The 9,906-nt window shown below is 38.2% G+C and overlaps 1 protein-coding gene across 1 annotated transcript in view; it reads left to right on the top strand.

Annotated features, from left to right (window-relative positions):
* YIPF6 (Yip1 domain family member 6) overlaps positions 1-9,103 on the top strand; it is a 26,270-nt gene extending 17,167 nt beyond the window's left edge. Inside the window, exons 5-8 of the mRNA XM_077771154.1 lie at positions 1,709-1,732; positions 3,038-3,163; positions 3,792-3,949; positions 5,964-9,103. Coding sequence (XP_077627280.1) covers positions 1,709-1,732; positions 3,038-3,163; positions 3,792-3,949; positions 5,964-6,082 — 427 coding nt within the window. The 3' untranslated portion in view covers positions 6,083-9,103. The remainder of the gene's footprint in view (positions 1-1,708; positions 1,733-3,037; positions 3,164-3,791; positions 3,950-5,963) is intronic.
* Positions 9,104-9,906: the final 803 nt, after the last annotated feature.

Genomic DNA, 9,906 nt, shown 5'->3' with positions numbered 1-9,906 from the left:
TACATTTCCTTTCTTTTGTTATTTGAGATAGACTATACATTTTTGTGTGGAGTTTCAAAATTGAGGGAAATATTGAATATTTCAGTTATGACTTCTGTGACACATTATACTCCTTATGATTTAAATCTAAAAAGTNAGTCAAGTAGGTTTCCAGACCAAAGAGTGATAAAATTAAAGATGTGAAGATTATGCTCACTTGTTTACCAATTTCTTAGTCTGCTTTAGCCATTTCTGTTGAACAGATATTTGTTTACTCTNGGAGGGGCAGAGAGAGGGAGACACAGAATCTGAAGCAGGCTTCGGGCTCTAAGCTGTTAACACAGAGCCTGATGCGGGACTTGAACCCATGAACTGTGACATCATGACCTGAACTGAAGTCAGATGTTTAACTGACTGAGCCACCCCGGCGCCCCAAGCAAACATATTCTTTTTAAATCTTAATAATAATATGAATGAGAATGACAATGAGAATAAATTAGAGAGATGAGTGGAACAGTTCAAAGCAAGATCAAGTTTCAAAGTGTTAGGTTTTCTATACACATAGTATGTAAAGGGAGAGGACAAAGGAAGAATGAAGTTCCATGGGAGAGGGGAGAAAAACCAAAAGCAAGGAAAAAAATACTGCATTAGTTTTCATTTCTGGGTTCTCATCCTGACTGTGCTATCAGCAAAGTGATTTTGCGCTGCTTAGAACTAAAATGTGTATAATGATTTTTCCCAGTTTACAGAAAACTTTTGAATACCTTCTTTTATTTTACCCTCATAGCAAGAATTGTTTTTTTTGACAAACTTACGTTCAAAGAGATTTAGGACTGAACCAAGATCAAATAGTGGTAGACCTGGGATTCAACCTCAGGTTTCCTTGACTGCCCGTTCTCTACCTCTGTGATTATTATACCTCTCTTCCCACCTAACCCCTCTGAGTCTCCTCTTCCATATCTGTAAAAGGAAATGGCTGAGGATCCTTTACAGGCTTGACCTTTTATGATTCTATATTCAACTAGTTTCTTACTGGCTTATCTATCTATTTTTTTTAATTTTAAAGTTTATTTATTTTGAGAGAGATGGAGGGAGGGAAAGAGAGCGTGAGAGAGGGAGGGGCAGAGAGGGAGAGGGAGAGAGAGAATCCCAAGCAGGCTTCATGGGGCCCGATCCCACCAACTGTGGGATCATGACCTGAGCTGAAACCAAGAGTCGGATGCTTAAATGACTGAACCACCCAAACTCTCATACCCATTTTTTAATGTAAATTGAACATTTGGTGATTTAGGTAATAACATATAGTGCCATTATGCCTTTAATAACCACATCAACAGCAATAACCCAGTGCCTTGATGGACAGGCTTATATTAGAATCTCTGAGCATGTACTTTTTTAGTTTTAAAAGGTTAACATTAGAGATTATGTAGTTTAACCGAATTTATTTGCAGAGAGGAAAACTGGAATCCCAAGACATCAAGTGATTTACTCTAGTTTATGTACCTAGTGACAGAACTAGGATCACTTTCTGGATCTGCCTTCGAGGCCAGTTGATGTTCTTCCATCATACCGTGCTGAAGCAATAGAGATTCCAGACAACAAGTGATGAGTGCCAGCATTCCTTGCATTGGATTGTGAGGACTGAGAATGGAGTATGTACAACTGTAGAATACAAAAGCCTGTATTGGCAAACAGTGTACAAAGGGCAAGACTTACTATGTGACTTCTCTATACTATGTAATGAAAAGAGCTTGTGAGCTTGGTGTTATTTATTATTTTTCTGAAAAAAAAATGACACTGAATCCAGGTGTTCTAGTCCAAAGTTCAAAACAGTATACGTCTGTAAAATTCTTAGGCAAAGAGAGGGCATTTAAGTGACTGTTCAACTACTCCATTTTAAAGCAAAGTCTCTTAGTAATAATCTGTATGCTTTGATTTTTAAAAGTTCACAGCTAAATAGACTTATATAGACTGTTTCCAGTTTTGAATGTCAGAACGGAAGCCTTAACCCCAGGATTACATCCAAATGTGTCTAAGGGCTAGAAAAGTAACCTAAATGTATTCATTGTGAATCGGTGACCTGAAGCCCCTTGTGAAGGGAGCTGCTGCTATGTCAACTGCTCCCAGTTGTTGCCATGTAGGAATGTAAGCCCAGTGTTAGACATTCTTCTGGTTTCTCAAGAAAATCCAGAAATACATATGTTTTTGAATGTTTACTTATTTTTTGAGAGATCAAGAGAGAGAGAGAGACAGACAAAGTGCAAGTGGGGGAGGGGCAGAGAGAGAGGGAGACAGAATCTGAAGCAGGCTCTAGGCTCTGAGCTGTCAGTACACAGCCCAGTGTGGGGCCCAAACCCGCGAACCACGAGATCGTGACTTGAGCTGAAGTCAGAAGCTCAACTGACTGAGCCACCCAGATGCCCCCAGATATACATATTTTTATGTGAAACCTCCCAACTTTAATGTTTTGTTTTGTTTTGTTTTGTTTTCTGAGGGAGAGAGACAGTGTGAGCAGGGGAGGGTCAGAGAAAGAGGGAGACACAGAATCCGAAACAGGCTCCAGGCTCTGAGCTAGGTGTCAGCACAGAGCCTGACGCGGGGCTTGAACCCATGAACCGTGAGATCATGACCTGAGCAGAAGTTGGACGCTTAACCAACTGAGCCACCCAGGTGCCCCAAAACCTCCCAACTTTAAAATACTGTCATCTTGGGTTTAAACCCTTCTTAAGCCATGTATGGACTGACAACCTCATGTCTGTGAGCTACATTTGGCCCTTTAGTTTATAACCTCTACTTAACCAAAACGGTCTTCGGTAATCGTCTAAACATCTTGACAAGGCCGTATGAGGCAGCACTTGTCATCCTGAAGCATTTGGAATTTGAAATAAGGGAGCCTTGCCAAATATGTCTGACATCTTCCTTTCGTACAACCTACATATTACAGAGCTCCAGGTGAGATTTCAGACAACTCTCTGATTCAAAGTTTGAGAACCCATGCCTTAACTTTATTGTTCTAAATAAAAGCTGAAGCATTTCTCATGCCATTTCCTTGTCACAGAATGCTTCAAAGAAGCTCTGTAGATAGTGAAAAGGATGGAGGGCCCCAGTTTGCAGAAGTCTTTGTCATTGTCTGGTTTGGTGCAGTTACCATCACCCTCAACTCAAAACTTCTTGGAGGAAACATGTGAGTACTATTAAAATGCACTTTTTCCCTTGGCAAGTAGCATCTCTTAGATTTTTAAGGAAGTCTGACTATTTTGTTTTTTGTTTTTTTTTTTAAGAAAAATGTATATAAATGAGGGCTAAACAGAAAAGTCTCTTACAACCTCTGAACAGAGATAATTTAATTAACTTACCTTAAATTATCTACAGTCCTTTGATAAGCTTCAGATGTTCTTTCCAGCTCCTGAAATCATATGGAGAATTTTTTGTGTTAGAATATTATGTCCGTTTTGTGTTAGAATATTATGTCCGTTTCCAGTCTTTAAACTGGAAAAAATTAAGAACCACAATCTTAGAGGTTCAGTGGGAGAAGGAAGTCTCTAGGAATTAGAGTAGATCATCTGGTATCCTAGATGATTGATTGACTCTTAAGGAGTGTGAGAGGAAAGGAAGAAGAGTATGGGGAGAGAAAAATGAAAGCATATGATTAATACAGAAGCCTATCCTCATAAAATCAATGTTAAAGTATAGGTATTATGTATTTGGAGGAAGATAACGATCCATGCTACATAGAAATCCATGTAAGAAACTATCTCATGATACAGATCAACTATATTTATGATCTTTATGGTTGTATATTATTTTTTTAGATCTTTTTTCCAGAGCCTCTGTGTGCTGGGTTACTGTATACTTCCCTTGACAGTGGCAATGCTGGTTTGCCGGTTGGTGCTTTTGGCTGAGCAAGGACCAGTAAACTTCATGGTCCGGCTTTTCGTGGTGATCGTGATGTTTGCCTGGTCTATAGTAGGTAAGACTATATTTATCTCTATAGTAGCAAAACAGACAAGGACATGAGTTAAGAGATAAATATGAGATGAAGAGCAGTGTACCTCCTAAGGCATACATGAGTGATATGATTCTTGCCATTGTTGTTCATAGAACCCTCTTTTCTGAGTAGGCATTTGATGGGGATGGTGTCCACCTTATGCAGGTTGGGTATATTGAGTTCTGAGATGTGGACAGTCACATCCTTTTTTTAAAAAATTCTTAAATAATGGATAGGGTTGGGAATCGAGATTATACTAGACCTAGCTCAGTTCCTGGCATATAGGAGGCATAGGTGACTTGGGAAATGGCTTGGGACTTTTCCTGTGAAATTCATCATAATAAAAATAGTAGCTAGCATTTATAGATTGCTTATTACAGACCAAGCACTGTGGTGAGTCCTTTGTTTATATGGTCTGACTTAACCCTCACAACAGCCCTAATAAAGAAAAACTATTAATATTACTCCCATTTTTACAGATGAGGAACAGGCACAGCGAGGTTAAGCAACATGTCCTAAGGCACATAACTAGTGAATGGGGGAATTAAGTTTCAAACCCAAGCAGATCTCACACCTCTTTAGAAATGTACTATACAACCTCCCAGTATAGGTTGTTAGGTATCATTATATAGTACTTTTCTGCTTCAGTAGAAAATTCTGCTAAAGATTAGGAAGAGCCCGCAAGGGACAGTGAATGCTATATGCTTATTGGTTTTGCAGTCCTCAAATTTTTGTAAAATTCTACCTTCAACTAGAAGGTAACTTCTTATTTCAGGGGATAGACAGCCTGCTTCATATTTTTTTTTTTACTATATTCATTTTGAGAGAGAGAGAGAGAGTGAGCACGAGCGGGGGAGGGGCAGAGAGAGAGGGAGACACAGAATCTGAAGCAGGCTCCAGGCTCTGAGCTGTCAGCACAGAGTCCTGTGCGGGGCTCAAACCCACAAACCATGAAATCATGACCTGAGCTGAAGTTGGATGCTTAACCAACTTAGCCACCCAGGTGCCCGAGACTGCTTCATATTTTTAAGTGTATTATCATATCTTTTCTCGGGACCATGGTTAAAATCCAAGAAGTAATCCAAAAGTAAGGTCCAAGAGTGCTAGAAGTGATACTACAGAGACTGTATATTAAGCTTGAGCACTCTACCCATGGGAGGACTCCTCATACCCTCACTTAGAGTCTGGTAAGTTTTCATAATTGTAATTCTAAATACCCAGTGTCCAGGCTCATAGCAGTTCAGAAAGTAGAATCTTAGAAGAAGGGAGAGAGGCTCCTATAAGCATTCCATTTTTTAATTCAGCAAGTATTTCTTAAGCACAAACTCTACATTAGGCATTGTATTAAGCATAGTCTCCATCCTCAGGGTTCCTAACTTAGTGGAACAGCTGGGCAGGTAAACATTTAAGGGCTATAGGTATCTCAGGTGGAAGATGGAAGTCTGTGCAGGGTATGGTGAGGACATAGAGGAGGTGCGTGGGCAGATCTGCTTGGGGTGGCAGGATAACAGATGGTTGTTCAGGAAAGATTTCCATGAAGGGTGGTCACTGATGAGTAAAAGGATCAATCTCCTTTTCTGGGTGGACAAGACGGACGGCATCATAACAGAGCTGATAACTTAAAAATAAGAACATTTACTCAGAAAGCAGAGCAGTATGAGGTCATTTACCATAGGAGCAACTAGCCTTAGACATCTTTGTAATAAGCCTACTCAGCATAGTCCAGTAACTTCTGAGAATAGGGTAGGAAACCCCTTGTAGAAAGGTTTTCACGTAAAGTGGTTGAAAACTTAATACTAGAAACAAGTAGCTCTCAACTGTCTGGGAAACTATGCTGCAGAATGCCTTTTTCTCTGAGAATATAAAATATAACTGAACTTATAGTATAATTGTTTGTTCTAGACTATGCCAAGCACATTCAAGTTTAGTAGTTGTTAGTGGTTGTGATAATCTTATTATATTAAAGATTCCATTTTGTTTCATTTGTTTTGTTTAGCCTCTACAGCTTTTCTTGCCGATAGCCAGCCTCCAAACCGCAAAGCCCTCGCCATTTATCCTGTTTTCTTGTTCTATTTTGTCATCAGTTGGATGATTCTCACCTTCACTCCTCAGTAAATTAGGAAATGGAAATTAAAAACCAGTGAAAGCTCATCTGAAAGATGCAATTCACCATGGAGCTTTGCCTCTGGCCCTCTTTTATCTAATTTTGGAGGTATTTGGTACGTGAGGAGATGAAAAGGGAGCTATAAAGCACCATCGCCACTTATGTAAGGAACTGATATTTGAAAGGTTGTCCTTTTCCTCTTAATGTCATTTCTTGAAAATACATAGTATAGACAGTATAGTGCTGCCTTAAGGCATGATAGGGTCACCATGGTCCATTTGAGTGACAACCAATGATTTGGGAAACACATGGATACATTCTGCAAGTTAAGTGGAATTAGTAACTGTATTTTCAGTTTTGAGAGTACCAGTACAGGTGCAGCTCTTAAACAATTGCCTTATGACTATTAGAATATGCCTCTCTTTTCATAAAAAAAGAATGGATAGTCTATATCCATTTTTTAAATTTCTCTCTTATTCTTAAAAAGGCAATGACAGACGTTGGGAAGGAGGTTCATAACTGGGTAGGAGAAAACTTGCATTAACCAGTATTCAGATTTTGACGGGGGAACATGCTACCCTTGTTGCTTTTTTAAAAAGCAAAGGACAGCTAAAGAATTGACTTCTTTAGTTTTTCCGTATAATCACCTTTCTGCCATGCTTAATAGCACTTCAGTGATACTCTAGTTTTTAATCTTACCCCCCCAGCTCTGAATATGCAAGCTGTTCACAGTTACCATGTAATTTTCCTTTGATTAAAGCTCTCAGTGGACCAATGCTTGAACTTATCCAGGTGGAAGACCTCAGAAATTTAGATTGGTAGTTCCATCATGCATATTATTATATGGGCACTTTTTTCTTAACAGTAGAATGAGGTAGTTTGGATACAGCATAACTCTAAAGAATTATTCTGTGTAGTCTGGCCTCTAACTAGAAACTAAAGCCAAATCAGAAGCCTGCATTTAACCATGTGAACATAGAGAGATTTTAGTGTTCTGCTGGCTGGTTCACAGAACAGCTAGATGCTTAGAGCATGACGTAGGATGAATTCGGTTTACAGCTGCCACCTTTTCATAGTGGGCTTAGCAGTGTTTTCATTAGATGGTGCTTCTCGGGTTGGGGAATAGCAATGTATTTTCTTAGTTTTAGACTATTTGTAAAGCTAATTAGCTCTTCTTTAGACAAGTACTTTTTTTGCACATGTGCACCTGCTTGTATTCTCAGCTATTTATACATACAAGTGTGAAGGATTTTCAGGGAGCAGAGTGTCTGGAAAGGCTGATTTCTAAGCTAAACTCAGTTCCTTTATGGTAATATGAGCTACTGCCTTCTATAAATTGCACATTGAAGAACTCTTAATAGACAAAAGATTAGGAGTCAGGCAGACAACATCCATTGTATATACAGTTAATTATAAAAATAGGAATTTATTCCACATTTTTTCTTTATCACGGAATTTAAATATTTATTCATTTTGTATCTAAAGACTACACGTAGATATGTAATTTTAAAAACATATTTTCTCCGTTCTCAGCTTAACCAAGAACAATACTAGGACAAATGTGTTCTTGGAGTGATATTAAATTACAGAGCATTACAAAGTTGGTCCCCTCTGTCCCAGCCTTTTTTTGGTTATATCTTTATTTCAGTTTCCCCTCTAAATTTTAAAATAAACCCTGTGGGCACAAAGCTAATGTTACATTCTTGAAGTGGTAAAGAAAGTATTTTGAAACTGGTTCTGATTGGTCCAAAAGTATTTCCATTGTCTGAAATTTTCTAACATCTTACCAAAAACATCTCTCTTCCAAAGTGATTTCATACTCTGTCCCAATGGTTATAAAGCAAAATTAAAGAAATAATCATGTTTCTCAAAAGGGAATTGTCTACTGAATTTTACTCAGGCTAAATATTTTGGTCAGAAATTTTTAAGGCCACAACTGGAGTAGGGGTTGTGTGTGCAGGGGGAGGGGTTATACATATTACGTGTTAAGGCAGCTTGTTCTGTGTATTAACCTGTTGGTCTTTGGTGACTTGAAGAATGGCTTTATTTTATTTAAATAAAGGTGGGTAAAATGGAGATTATCTTTCTGAAAATGGTCAGTTTTATGGCATAAATTATATTTTCTTAATATATGCACAAAAAAGTGCATTGCTTTCTGTGGCAGAAGACATGATTATCTTGACGTTGTAACCCTCAACACAGCTTTCCCTGATTTGCTGCAAAGGCACATGGCTAATTGTAGAAAGAAAGACTATAAGAGAAGGGGATTTTTAATAATGGAAACCCTGTTCCAGGAATTGAGAAGTGTCATACTTTAGATGAAACTCAAGTGTGTGAGCCTCATTACCAAATGTGGTGCATCATTGTCGGAATGTGGTGCATCATTACTGTTGTGGCTTATCCTTTGCTGCTCCTGCTTCTGAGATTGAGCCTCCACTGTCATTCTTTAGCAATAGGAAAGGTAAAGACTGGATTTAATTGCTGTTCAGATCATAAAAACTCAACTGATGCAAACATATTTGAATGTGCCGTGTACTCATAAATGTCAACCATACCATTAGTTGTCAAGTCTTTTGCCTCTTAAGAGGCTTATTACATGAATTCGGTTGGATCTTTTTATTGTGATGGGGTTTTTCTTTTGTTGGACAAGGTGATCCTTTCACAGAGCATGGGACTAATAAACATTTAACTGTTTACTATATTTGTCTTTTTATAAAGTATCCCCCAGATGTGATAGGAAGGTTAGCAAGCCTGTATTTGAAGATTTAATTGTGTACTTCTTATAATCTAACTACTTACTGTACCTGGACTTTCTGTTTATTCCTGGAGATTAAAATGAAAATCTCCTGTCATTTCAAATCTTTGTGTAACATCAAGTCATTGAAATTTATTTAAATGCTATCATGATATGATCAGACAACATCCATTGCATGCAGCTGTTTTATTCCAGAGTAAAATACTGACATTGTTATTCTTTATTAGATTGTTAATTTTTGAGACAATATGGATAGAAATAAATGTGTGAATGTTAATTAATGTATGTAAATTAGAAATACTTTTCTAGATTCTGTGGGCTTTTATTGAAAATAAAGAATTTCTAGTGACTTAATCAGGCCATGGGATGGCCAAATAATAATGACAGTAATATTACTACTAATAATGGTTAACATTTATTGGGCACTTACATTGTGCCAGGCAATATTCTATTTTTTTAAGAAATTTTTATAACAGCTTTATTGAGACATACTTTACCATAAAATTCACCCTTTTAACGTGATACACAATTCAGTGGTTTTTCAGTATTTTCATATAATTGTGTAATTATCACCACTCTCATTTTAGAACATTTTCATCACTTCGCAATAAAGTTCCATATCCAGTAGCAGTCACTTCCTCTCCCCCTTCTCCCCATCCTCTGGCAACCACCAGTCCTGCTTTCTGTCTCTGTAGATTTGGCCAGGCACTATCTATAAGTGCATTTTATGTATCTCCTTTAGTCCTTAACATAAAATGCTACAGTTCTCATTTTACAAGTAGAAAATTGAGTCACAGAAAGGTTATGTACATTTCCCAAGGTCACGCAGTAAATTGATTTAAAATAGGAAAACACCTGCTGCTTCTGGGTGGCTCAGTCGGTTAAGCGGCTGACTTCGGATCAGGTCCTGATCTCACGGGTTGTGAGTTCGAGCCCTATGTCAGGCTCTGTGCTGACAGCTCAGAGCCTGGAGCCTGCTTTGGATTCTGTGTCCCCCTTCTCTCTGCCCCTCCCCTGTTCACGGTCTGTCTCTCTGCCTCTCAAAAATAAATATTAAAAAATTTTTTTTAAAAAGGAAAA

The sequence above is a fragment of the Crocuta crocuta genome, unplaced genomic scaffold, assembly GCF_008692635.1.
Source record: "Crocuta crocuta isolate KB4526 unplaced genomic scaffold, BGI_CrCroc_1.0 scaffold779, whole genome shotgun sequence".
NCBI lineage: Eukaryota > Metazoa > Chordata > Mammalia > Carnivora > Hyaenidae > Crocuta > Crocuta crocuta.
The sequence above is the reverse complement of the archived record's forward strand: the minus strand, read 5'-3'. Positions and strand labels throughout refer to the sequence as shown.